Source organism: Triticum aestivum, chromosome 5A, assembly GCF_018294505.1.
Source record: "Triticum aestivum cultivar Chinese Spring chromosome 5A, IWGSC CS RefSeq v2.1, whole genome shotgun sequence".
NCBI classification, from domain to species: Eukaryota; Viridiplantae; Streptophyta; class Magnoliopsida; order Poales; family Poaceae; genus Triticum; species Triticum aestivum.
The window spans coordinates 683,075,032-683,088,371 of record NC_057806.1 but is presented as its reverse complement, the minus strand read 5'-3'; the positions used below and the strand labels follow the sequence as shown (position 1 = coordinate 683,088,371).

General features: G+C 44.5%; 1 protein-coding gene across 4 annotated transcripts in view; it reads left to right on the top strand.

The window, feature by feature from the left end:
- Positions 1 to 7,428: 7,428 nt before the first annotated feature.
- The window catches only part of LOC780611 (callose synthase 9), a 37,847-nt gene continuing 31,935 nt past the window's right edge, over positions 7,429 to 13,340 (top strand). Inside the window, exons 1-9 of one of the 4 annotated variants that reach the window (XM_044528166.1) lie at positions 7,429 to 7,876; positions 8,655 to 8,752; positions 9,136 to 9,299; positions 9,432 to 9,555; positions 10,647 to 10,757; positions 10,845 to 10,970; positions 11,942 to 12,031; positions 12,890 to 12,987; positions 13,073 to 13,190. In XM_044528166.1, coding sequence (XP_044384101.1) covers positions 7,678 to 7,876; positions 8,655 to 8,752; positions 9,136 to 9,299; positions 9,432 to 9,555; positions 10,647 to 10,757; positions 10,845 to 10,970; positions 11,942 to 12,031; positions 12,890 to 12,987; positions 13,073 to 13,190 — 1,128 coding nt within the window. In that variant the 5' untranslated portion in view covers positions 7,429 to 7,677. The remainder of the gene's footprint in view (positions 7,877 to 8,654; positions 8,753 to 9,135; positions 9,300 to 9,431; positions 9,556 to 10,646; positions 10,758 to 10,844; positions 10,971 to 11,941; positions 12,032 to 12,889; positions 12,988 to 13,072; positions 13,191 to 13,340) is intronic. The other 3 variants (XM_044528167.1, XM_044528168.1, XM_044528169.1) reach the window with 3 other exon arrangements.

Genomic DNA, 13,340 nt, shown 5'->3' with positions numbered 1-13,340 from the left:
CTATGGAGTAATCTAGCAACGAGGGGAAGGAGAGTGCATCTACATACCCTTGTAGATCGCTAAGCGGAAGCGTTCAAGTGAATGGGGTTGATGGAATCGTACTCGTCGTGATCCAAATCACCGATGATCCTAGTGCCGAACGGACGGCACCTCCGCGTTCAACACACGTACAGCCCGGTGACGTCTCCTACGCCTTGATCCAGCAAGGGGATAAGAAGAGGTTGGGGAAGACTCCATCCAGCAGCAGCACGACAGCGTGGTGGTGGTGGAGGAGCGTGGGACTCCAGCAGGGCTTCGCCAAGCACTACGAGAGACGAGGAGGAAGAGGGGTAGGGCTGCGCCAACAGGGAGATTGAATCGTGTATTGGGCTGCCCCTTTGCTCAAGTATATATAGGGGGAGGGGAGGGGCTGCGCCCCCACCTAGGGTTCCCTCCCTAGGGGTGGCGGCAGCCCCCAGATCCCATCTGGGAGGCGGCCAAGGGGGAGAAAGAGGGGGCGCACCTAGGGTGGGCCTTAGGGCCCATCTGCGCCTAGGGTTTGCCCCCTCTCCTCTTGAGGACGCCTTGGGCCTTGGTGGGAGGCGCCCCAGCCCACCTAGGGGCTGGTCCCTTCCCACTATTGGCCCATGTAAGCCTCCGGGGCTGGTGGCCCCACCTGGTGGACCCCCGGACCCCTCCGGTGGTCCCGGTACACTACCGGTGATGTCCGGAACACTTCCGGTGGCCAAAATCATACTTCCTATATATCAATCTTTACCTCCGGACCATTCCGGAACTCCTCGTGATGTCCGGGATCTCATTCGGGACTCCGAACAACATTCGGTAACCGCGTACATACTTTCCCTATAACCCTAGCGTCATTGAACCTTAAGTGTGTAGACCCTACGGGTTCGGGAGTCATGCAGACATGGCCGAGACAACTCTCCGGTCAATAACCAACAGCGGGATCTGGATACCCATGTTGGCTCTCACATGTTCCACGATGATCTCATCGGATGAACCACGATGCCAAGGACTTAATCAATCCCATATTCAATTCCCTTTGTCTAGCGGTATTATACTTGCCCGAGATTCGATCGTCGGTATCCCGATACCTTGTTCAATCTCGTTACCGGCAAGTCTCTTTACTCGTTCCGTAACACATCATCCTGTGATCAACTCCTTGGTCACATTGTGCACATTATGATGATGTCCTACCGAATAGGCCCAGAGATACCTCTCCGTTACACGGAGTGACAAATCCCAGTCTCGATTCGTGCCAATCCAACAGACACTTTTGGAGATACCTGTAGTGAACCTTATAGCCACCCAGTTACGTTGTGACGTTTGGCACACCCAAAGCACTCCTACGGTATCCGGGAGTTGCACAATCTCATGGTCTAAAGGAAATGATACTTGACATTAGAAAAGCTTTAGCATACGAACTACACGATCTTTGTGCTAGGCTTAGGATTGGGTCTTGTCCATCACATCATTCTCCTAATGATGTGATCCTGTCATCAACGACATCCAATGTCCATGGTCAGGAAACCGTAACCATCTATTGATCAACGAGCTAGTCAACTAGAGGCTTACTAGGGACATGGTGTTGTCTATGTATCTACACATGTATCTGAGTTTCCTATCAATACAATTCTAGCATGGATAATAAACGATTATCATGAACAAGAAAATGTAATAATAACCAATTTATTATTGCCTCTAGGGCATATTTCCAACAGTGTTGTCTATGTATCCACACATGTATCTGAGTTTCCTATCAATACAATTCTAGCATGGATAATAAACGATTATCATGAACAAGGAAATATAATAATAACCAATTTATTATTGCCTCTAGGGCATTTTTCCAACAGTGTTGTCTATGTATCCACACATGTATCTGAGTTTCCTATCAATACAATTCTAGCATGGATAATAAACGATTATCATGAACAATGAAATATAATATAATAATAACTAATTTATTATTGCCTCTAGGGCATATTTCCAACACTTTATACTGCTTCGGAGGCATGCCGTCTTTTTCGTGCAAACGTTGCAGGTCCTCCCGTGCCTCAGGTGTATCTTTTGTCTTCCCATACACGCCCAAGAAGCCTAGAAGGTTCACGCAAAGGTTCTTCATCACGTGCATCACGTAGATTGAAGAGCGGACCTCTAGGTCTTTCCAGTAGGGTAGGTCCCAAAATATAGATTTCTTCTTCCACATGGGTGCGTGTCCCTCAGCGTCATTCGGAACAGTTAGTCCGCCGCAACCCTTTCCAAAGATTACGTGTAAATCATTGACCATGGCAAGTACGTGATCACCGGTACGCATGGCGGGCTTCTTCCGGTGACCTGCCTTGCCTTTGAAATGCTTGCCTTTCTTTCGACATTGATGGTTGGTCGGAAGAAATCGACGATGGCCCAGGTACACATTCTTCCTGCATTTGTCCAGGTATATACTTTCAGTTTCTTCTAAACAGTGCGTGCATGCGTGGTATCCCTTGTTTGTCTGTCCTGAAAGGTTACTGAGAGCGGGCCAATCGTTGATGGTTACAAACAGCAACGCGTGCAGGTTAAATTCCTCCTGTTTGTGCTCATCCCACGTACGTACACTGTTTCCACTCCACAGTTGTAAAAGTTCTTCAACTAATGACCTTAGGAATACATCAATGTCGTTGCCGGGTTGCTTAGGGCCTTGGATGAGAATTGACATCATAATGAACTTCCGCTTCATGCACATCCAAGGAGGAAGGTTATACATACATAGAGTCAAGGGCCAGGTGCTATGATTGCTGCTCCGCTCCTCGAAAGGATTAATGCCATCTGCGCTTAAACCAAACCATACGTTCCTTGGGTCATTTGCAAACTCATGCCAGTACGTTCTCTCGATTTTTCTCCACTGCGACCCGTCAGCGGGTGCTCTCAACTTCCCGTCTTTCTTACGGTCCTCACTGTGCCATCGCATCAACTTGGCATGTTGTTCGTTTCTGAACAGACGTTTCAACCGTGGTATTATATGAGCATACCGCATCACCTTCGCAGGAACCCTCTTCCTGGGGGCTCACTGTCAACATCACCAGGGTCATCTCGTCTGATCTTATACCGCAATGCACCGCATACCGGGCATGCGTTCAGATCCTTGTACGCACCGCGGTAGAGGATGCAGTCATTAGGGCATGCATGTATCTTCTGGACCTCCAATCCTAGAGGGCATACGACCTTCTTTGCTGCGTATGTACTATTGGGCAATTCGTTATCCTTTGGAAGCTTCTTCTTCAATATTTTCAGTAACTTCTCAAATCCTTTGTCAGGCACAGCATTCTCTGCCTTCCACTACAGCAATTCTAGTATGATACCAAGCTTTGTGTTGTCATCTTCGCAATGGGGGTACAACCCTTTTTTGTGATCCTCTAACATGCGATCAAACTTCAGCTTCTCCTTTTGACTTTCGCATTGCGTCCTTGCATCGACAATGACCCGGCGGAGATCGTCATCATCGGGCACATCGTCTGGTTCCTCATGATCTTCAGCAGCTTCCCCCGTTGCAGCATCATTGGGCACATCGTCTGGTTCCTCTTGATCTTCAGCAGCTTCCCCCGTTGCAGCATCACCGTATTCAGGGGGCACATAGTTGTCATCGTCCTCTTCTTATTCACCGTCTTCCATCATAACCCATATTTCTCCGTGCCTCGTCCAAACATTATAGTGTGGCATGAAACCATTGTAAAGCAGGTGGGTGTGAAGGATTTTCCGGTCAGAGTAAGACTTCGTATTCCCACATTTTGGGCATGGACAACACATAAAACCATTCTGCTTGTTTGCCTCAGCCACTTCTAGAAAATCATGCACGCCCTTAATATACTCGGAGGTGTGTCTGCCACCGTACATCCATTGCCAGTTCATCTACGTGCATTATATATAATTAAGTGTGTCAAAAACTATTACAGAACATCATGAATAGATAATTAAGTGACCAAATTAATATAAGTTCATCATCACATTAAAACCAAAGTACATACATAGTTCTCATCTAACAACATATAGCTCTCCAGAGCATCTAATTAATTAAACCATACATTGAAACTATGTAAAACATTTCAATGCGAAAACAAATGCGATCATAATCGCAACCAAGGTAACAATTGATCCAACGGCATAATGATACCAAGCCTCGGTATGAATGGCATATTTTCTAATCTTTCTCATCTTCAACCGCATTGTATCCATCTTGATCTTGTGATCATCGACGACATCCGCAACATGCAACTCCAATATCATCTTCTCCCCCTCAATTTTTTTATTTTTTCCTTCAAGTAATTGTTTTTTCTTCAACTAAATTTAACCTCTCGACAATAGGGTCGGTTGGAATTTCCGATTCAACTACCTCCTAGATAAATAAAATCTATGTCACGTTGGTTGTCATAATTGTCATGAACAATAAATGAACCAAATAGTTATAAAAAGATAATATATACCACATCCGAATCATAGCCAGGACGAGGGCCGGCAGGGGCAGATACCAAAACCATCGCACTATATAATAACAAGCAATAATAAAAGTAAGAAAATTAGACAAATATCTATCTAGCTAAAGTAAGAATTTTTTCTTTTAGAAAGAAGATAAGAACAAGAGGCTCACCACGGTGGTGCCGGCGATGAGATCGGTGCGGGCGATCCACGGCGGTGAAGACGGGAGTGGGACGTGACGGGCCGCTAAACCTAGACAAATCTCGAGGAAAATGGAGTTTTGAGGTCGAGCTTCGAGAGGAGAAAGCTTAACTAGTGTGGCTCGGGCATTTCATCGAACACCTCATGTGCATGGGAGGTAAGCTAGAGCACCACAAAGCTCTCCCCTCGCCGGCCAGAAAAAACAGAGCAGTGTGGAGTGCTCTGCTCGCCGGCGAGTTGGTATATATAGGCACCTCATTGGTCCCTGTTCGTGGCATGAACCGGTACCAAAGGGAAGCCCGTGGTCCCGGTTCAAGCCACCAACCGGGACCAATGGTGGTGGGCCAGGAGCGAGGCCCATTGGTCCCGGTTCGTCCCACCAACCGGGACCAAAGGGGCATGACGAACTGGGACCAATGCCCCCATGAGGCCCGGCAGGCCCCTGGCCTCACGAACCGGGACAGATGGCCCCATGGGTCCCGATTCTGGACTGAACCGGGACTAATGGGCCACCTCGGCCTGGACCAAAGCCCTGTTTTCTACTAGTGTCCCAATCAAAATATGCTCAATAAATCATAATAAAATCATACGTGTCAACCAAATTTCCAACTTTCCAACATGTATAAGAGAATTATGGAAAGTTAACATAGTTCCTATGCTACTTTTATTACTCTAGTAGATTTAAGTGAAGTGTACGGAGTAAACAATCAATCCAAGCAACACTCACAACCTTATTTAACATAATGACCAGAGCTGATCATCATACTTTATTCATAAAGAAAAACAAAAGGATGTTCCAAGATAAATGCACAAAAAGCAATGGATGGATAAATGGGGTTTAAGGAAGTCATACTCTTTAACTACAAAAGGTTGTTGAAGAATGGGGATGCCTTACGCATCCCCAAGCTTTGCCTTTTTAGTATTCTTAGAAACAAATTGGGGGTGCCTTGGGTATATTCAATCTTGAATCTCACACTCTCCGGGGCTTCCTTGATTGTGATGGCTTCCTTAATGATGTAAACTTACATCCATAAATAATTACTAGTGCTAGCTATACTTGTTGTATATAAATCATGAAAACATGGTATGGCAATAGTTATAGTAACGAACACAACCATAGACTCTTTTGATGAAGTAGGAACCAAAAGATTATGTAATCATATAGAAACCATGCAATTTGCACAAGAATATGTCAAAAAAATCATACATCAACCAAGTTTTCAACTTTCCAACAGGTATAAGAAAGCTATGGAAAGTTAACGTTGTTTCTATGCCACTTTTATTACTCTAGCGGAGAGGTATAAGAGAGCTATGAAAAGTTAACGTTGTTTCTACACCACTTTTATTACTCTAGCGAAGAGGTATAAGAGAGATGTGAATCATCCGCAAAGTATGACCTCTATTACAAAACAATGAAATGAAACTAGCTACAACCCCTCTCAGCGACTTGGCGCCAACGGCTGTCGGATCGTGCCATGAATGGACCAGATCTTCCAGTCGTACCTAGGCCTCAAGCGTACCTGAACGGGTTGCTGCTTCACGAGCTGACTACCCTTGTCCGTCCTCAATTTGGGTTAGCGGGTTGCTGATGAGGGAGCTGGCTGTGATGCGTAAGGCCGTGAGTCAACTGTACATGCGGCCTATTCATCCCCATCTTGATGTCACGCAACATCTCACGAACCTTCCGTCGCCGCCATTACCTCCAACTTGCCTTGCCGCCGCTATCAGGACCACAGTGTCCTTCCTAGCCGAAGGGTGCGTCGACGCAGGAGAACGATGGAGTATCCATCCATCCGAAGATGACACTTTTGTCTTCTCCCAACGGACGATGCTGCTCTCCTTCTCTTGCCTTTTGACATGATACATTGCGGGTTCCAGATCCTGATGAAGTCCTTTATGAAAATGTGTCATGTCCTTGCGGATGCAACTTCTCCTTTTCCCATCGCCGACACCACAGAACCATTGGAAATCATAGCCTAATCGTAGTCTGCCGTTCTTCTCGCCAACATGGACGAAGGACAGTCGTTCCTCTCACATGCCGGTCCACTACGAGAGACTCAAAGTAGGGGAGGGGCAGATCCAATTAATTTCGACCATCAAACAATGTCAACCCAACGACCTACTAGATTGCTGCAATGGTGAGCGCCCAACATGTATGCCATTCAATTAATATAATACTATCAAATATAAGGTTTGTGCTAACCACATAATTAACGCGTAACTGATATCATGCATAATATGAACATCCAATAATTTTCTTTCATAATATCAAGGTGTATTACACGTACACATTTACTCCCTCTGTAAACTAATATAAGAGTGTTTAGATAACTAAAATAGTAATCTAAACGCTCTTATATTAGTTTACGGAGGGGGTACTAGTTAGGGTAAGGAAGCGCGTGTGGCAATAGCAGGCTCTTTCAAACGCGCGTCCCCCGGTCTGCGTCGCGTGGTCGTCACACTATTTGACAGACCGACCGAGACACCACACATGCCCGGCCGCCGCACACGTCCCAGGTCAGTCACACAATTGCGGTGCTGCCATCACGCGTCCACGCAGGGGTCCTTCCGCGTTAAGCATTTCCTCTCTTTCCCTTAAAAAAAAGGATTTCCGCGCTAGCTGGGGGCCGGAACCCGGAAGCAAGCAAGCAAGCGGCGCCGCGCGATTTTTACACACGCCGCCCCACCCCGCTCCCCTCCTCTTCCACCTGGAGCGAGCGGCGGTAGATCGCATCCTCCAGTCCAAACCAAAAGGTCTCGCCAGAAAGCCGAGAGAGGTTTTGAGATTTTTCCTTGCCGCATTTCCTCTCCTCCCCCTTTCCCCCTCCCCTTTCCTTCCACCCCACGCCCGCCCCCGCCCCCGCCCCCGCCCCAGCTCGAGCGCGCACGCGCACGCGCAAACCCTAGCCTCCGGTCGCCCCCCCTCTCTCGCCAGCTCGGCGCGCCGGCAGCTCGGGCGTTCATGCGGGGCGGCCTCTGAGAGCGAGCGAGCGCGCGCGCAGATCCAGCAGGCGCCCCGGCGAGATGGCGAGGGCGGAGGCCAACTGGGAGCGCCTGGTGCGGGCGGCGCTCCGCGGGGACCGGATGGGCGGCGTCTACGGGGTCCCCGCCAGCGGCATCGCCGGGAACGTCCCCTCCTCGCTCGGCAACAACACCCACATCGACGAGGTGCTCCGCGCCGCCGACGAGATCCAGGACGAGGACCCCACCGTCGCCAGGATTCGTAAGGCCCCTTCTACCACCGTATCTAGCCCTTGCCTGCTGGCGCTTACCCACGACGCTGCCATGGCCAGAATCCGCCTGTCATAGTTGGGCTGTACCTTCTTACTACATCACTGAAAACACCTTTTGGGCCCAAGCGATGTTAGCACAAAGTACCAGTGCTCTTGAGAAAAGCAAACGCAACGCTTGTGATATGATTCGTACTAATGTTTGAGCAGTTAAGTTGCATTGCACGTTTTACTTTGACACACAGTTTGCCTGTCTACGACATTGCTATGACCAGAATTCGCCTGCCATGCTTCAGCTATTTTGCTCCACTGAACACACTTGGTAGACCCAAGATATGTTAGTAGAAACTAAACTAGTAGTTCTCTGAGAAAAGCAAACACAACGCTGATGAAATGATCTGGACTATATCTATGTTTTTAAGGCGGTAAGGCGATCTAAGGCGCTGGGGGGAGCGCCTTATGGCCTAGGCGACGCCTAAGCGCCTAAGGCGGACGCCTAAGCGCCTAAGGCGGGCATATTTGTAAGGCGCTGGCGGGGCGCCTTATCGCCTAAGCGTCGCCTAAGCGTCCAAGGCGGGACGCCTTAAAAACAGAGGACTATATCTGAGCAATTAAGTTCCTTCGCGCATCTAACTTTTTACTCACAATATGGTATCATCTTGTAATATGTCTCGACTTCCATAGCAATTAAGTTCCTCCGCGCAGCTAACTTTTACTCGCAATATGGTATCGTCTTGTAATATACTAATATGTCTCGACTTCCATGAGCAGTGTGTGAGCACGCATATGCCCTCGCCCAAAATCTGGATCCAAATAGCGAAGGGAGAGGTGTGCTTCAGTTCAAGACCGGTTTAATGTCAGTAATCCGGGTATGCACATGTCTGCCATTACTCCCTCTCCTCACCCCTTTCTTGTTTTTGGGGGTGAATCTACTACTATTATTGTTGCATGACCATTCAGACACACTTATCTATGTTACTAGTCACTAGTATAGTAGTTCACAGATGTTTGACTGCGGACGTTCTAAAATAAGCTAATAATTTACTTTTTTTATGTATTGCTTGCCAATCAGAGCTGTAACATTTCATGACTGCCTTGAGCATGCAGGAAGGCTTTTGCATTCCAATCTCAGTCCTGAATCAAATCACACACCACATCTCCTGAACCATGACTTGTTGAATTGCAGTAGACTTCTTTGTTTGGGAAAGTAAAACATCTTCTAATAGTGCTTTTGTCTTTCTCAAAATTTTAGCAAAAACTAGCTAAGAGGGAAGGTGGTGCTATAGACCGAAGTCAGGATATAGCTAAACTGCAAGAATTTTATAAGCTCTACAGAGAAAGACATAAAGTTGACGAGTTGTGTGACGACGAAATGAAGCTGAGGGAATCTGGTGTGTTCAGCGGTAACCTTGGAGAGTATGTATTCCTCCTATGGAGACCTTGCTGAAAGTTGTAATTCATTTTTGCTTTTGAGACATGCTGTTTTTAAGCATGGTTGTTACTTCAACTTCTAGCATTGTGGTGTTTACACTACTGTTATTTGAGCAGGCTGGAGCGCAAAACACTGAAGCGCAAAAAAGTACTTGCAACTCTCAAGGTCTTATGGTCAGTAATAGAGGATATAACAAAGGAAATTTCCCCTGAGGATGCAGCAAATTTGATTTCTGAAGAGGTTTTGTTCTTATCCTTGATAATTAATTTTTGACTTCGCTTCTCCTTCATTCAAATGTTTAAAGATCAGAGAAAATATTAACAGTACCCCCTCCTTCCCAAAATCTTGGGCGTCTAGTGTTTCAGCACGAAAATTAGCGCAGGCGTTCGTTACTTGAGCTGTCGTTGTCTGGTAGAGGGAAATTGCTTCCCTTGATCTCCTCTACTCCTCACGAACTCCTCCGTCATGGGATTGAAAGCCAGGTGGGGTCCCTTTGTGGGGACTGGGAAGATAAGTGAGAGAGAGAGGGAGATGACGTGGGTTAACTGCAATGGAGACCCAGTCAGCGATTGTTTTCCTTCCCAGAAAATTAGCTATCGTTATCTATGGTTGTAACGGAAGGAGAGAGGAAGACATGCATGCCATACATTATGGGATTGCACGCAAAAGATTAGACGCCCAACATTTTGGGAAGGAGGGAGTACTTCCTTTTACTGTAACGTGGTTGAGTGCCACCATGGAGATAATGAAAGTATTTTCATCTTTTTAAAAACTAAAAGAGTGACCTCACCTACTGTTATTTGTACATTCATATGTTCTGTTACCAGCGGCAGTGGATTAACAAATATTCAGGAACCATGTATCTTGTAGAAGTATCAAATATGTGAAATTAACAAGACAAGCTTTAACTTTAAGATTTCAGTTATTTTATTGAGCTTTAACAGATATAATGTTGAGTTGTCTCAAGGATTTACTTTGACCAAAAACATGCATAGTGGCCCCATGCATATTGTGTAACCTCAGGGTGTAGTTTCCTTACTCGTTTATTCTTGCCCACGTCTCTAGTATAAGGTGCTGTGCAAAGAAACTCCATTGTTTAGCAGGCTCTTTACCTGACCATTATCTTAACTATAAACTGTAGTGTATCAATAGCACCATAAATTGAATTGCGAACGAAGTTTTAATGTATAACTGAATTCAAGTGTGGTGCGATTATTATGAGTCCGTGCCTGTTCAGTTTTGCTCCCACTTTCTGAACCTACTTGGCAAAAATAAATGTTCCATTATTTTATTTTTTGTGTGTAAATAGTAATGCACTCTTTTCTACTCAGATGAAAAAAGTCATGCAAAAGGATGCGGCAAGGACAGAGGATGTTGTGGCGTATAATATCATTCCTCTAGATTCCTTGTCTACAACTAACCTAATTGTCAATTTTCCAGAGGTATAGTTCAGGGCCTGGTCTTTTTTAATTCTTACAGTTTTTAGATCTGGTAGTGACTATATTCCTGTAACGTTGTTTGAATTTCAGGTGAGGGCAGCAATATCATCTTTGCAGTACCATAGGGATCTGCCCAGGCTTCCGAATACCATTTCAGTTCCTGATGCTAGGAATTCTGATATGCTGGACCTTTTGCACTGCGTGTTTGGTTTTCAGGTTAGCTAGCATGTGGCTCACCTGTTGTGTAAGCTAGCCTACATTTTCTGTGGAGTTACTGCTGTAATCTTTTTACTGCTTATGAACTACCTTATTATCTGCCAACAAAAATTTAGTTGCCAACCTGAGGGACAAACACTAATTCTGATTAGCAATCAGCAAATTGCTTGCTCGTCGTACTCAACTATATGGGTTAACTGATATAATAGTAAATGTGCTATGCTATATGCATATTTCTGGATACTGCAAACTTGGAAACTATGTTAAATTGTGCACCCGTTCAACATTACTTGAGATGTTGAGATTAATACTTCCCATGTTATCCTTATCACATGTTCTTTTGTACGTTGATGTACATTTCATCGAGCATTTAACTGAAAAATAAGGCAATGCATATATTTACAAGTCACGCTGGTGAATAATATAGTGTCTTAGCATGTAACTGTGCACACTTATAAATGATAAATAAACAATAATATTTGTGGAGCCAAACTTGCATCCTAGTGTAATAGTATGAGTGTATGACTGAAGCTGTTATGGAAAATGAGGCAGGAATAAAATAAGCATATTGACTTATGTGTTATTTCCATGATTTCTAAGATGGAAATAGAAATACAGGTTGCGATACATAATATCTCTTGGTCCTTGCACTTGGGGTATGTTTGGTTTCTGACCAAACCTATCCTTTTAGTTATTTGGTCATGCCCAAGATTATGGCCGTTGTTTGGATGGTTGCCAAATTGGGTATGCCCTTGCTCCTTTAGCTGCTTGTAGTCTCCCAGTGTATTTTCTTGCCAACATTGGCTTCAACATGGGCAATCAAATCCTTGGCACGGCTGTCTTCGGTTCAAACTTAACACACCCCTTTTAACTTATCTGGGCTTTCTTGATCCATTATAAAATGACAATGCTACATAATGTTGATGCTTTCATTGAAATATGTGATAACCCCCTTGATCTTGTGGTTGCAGAAAGACAATGTGAGCAATCAACGGGAGCACATTGTTCACCTGTTGGCAAATGAGCAGTCTCGATTAGGCAAACTATCAGGGAGTGAACCGGTGTGTGTGCACTATATATTCAGCTCATTGTTCTGTTTTTTTAATTACGAGAGCATGCAGGAGGCCACGTGTGAATATATTTGTTTTTTTTCCTTTAGTTATACCCTCCTTCCCGGACCAGTTAAATGATTTTTGTCCTAATAAATATTAAAATATGTCAGTTGGAATTTTTAGTTAGAATTTGGAACAAGTCATCACCCTGAACAAAACATTAGGTGTTTTAACTTATTATCGATGTTCCTTTTTCTTGTGCCAACATAGTTGTACTTGGCCGATCAATGTTTTCTCTATTGTGTATGAACCGAACAATTTCTTTTGGATTTACCTAGCTCGCTATCTGGTAGCAACATGTACATATGTTTTCTTCTTTCTTATTGGTGATAAGTTGATATGTCATGTTCCTGTTTGTGTATTGTTTTACTCATACATGTACTCACTTCCGCTTCAGCACTTTTGTCTTCCTAACCAAGAAAAGGCATTTTGTCTAGTGCTTTAGAACGCATGAAACACTTTATGATCAAGAAGAGGCATTTTTTGAAACACACCATGATCAAGAGATAGTGAGTCCCTAACAAATAGTATAATTTATCGCTAAAAAGTACATATAATTTAATCCCCACTATTGGGATCTTGTTCCTTATTTATATGGGCAGGACTTACTGCCTCCTAACCCATGCACAAATCAGGTGCCATTTAAAATGCTTATGAAACATGTATGATGACACTTCAGAGCATATCCTTTTACTTCCATCATGTGATAAAATATGGTAACAGCTAAATGCGTTTTTTCATCCGGCCTTATTATCGTGTTGATTGAGCTTTTGCATGGTATTTAACATTGTTTTCATTTGTTGCTAGAAAATTGACGAGGGTGCTGTACATGTTGTGTTTTCCAAGTCCCTGGATAACTACATAAAATGGTGCAACTATTTACCACTACGCCCTGTCTGGAATAAGTATGATTTCTTATATTCTGCATTTCAATTCTTATTCTTGCCTTATTTGTTACAAATACCAAGCGACTGCATTGTTTTCTGTTAGCATTGAATCATTGACCAAAGAAAAGAAGTTGCTATATGTTTGTTTATACTACTTGATCTGGGGAGAGGCTGCCAACGTACGATTTCTTCCAGAAGGCTTATGCTACATATTTCATCATGTAAGTCCGTAGAGGATTCTACTCAAATTCTACAATGTGCTTATTTCGGTGCATGTTGTGCCTCCATTTACTTCTTTCATGCATGAATATCATGAGAGTACTCATTTTTTTCTTGTTTCGTGTATATTTGTTTAAGAATCTCGCGCAAGC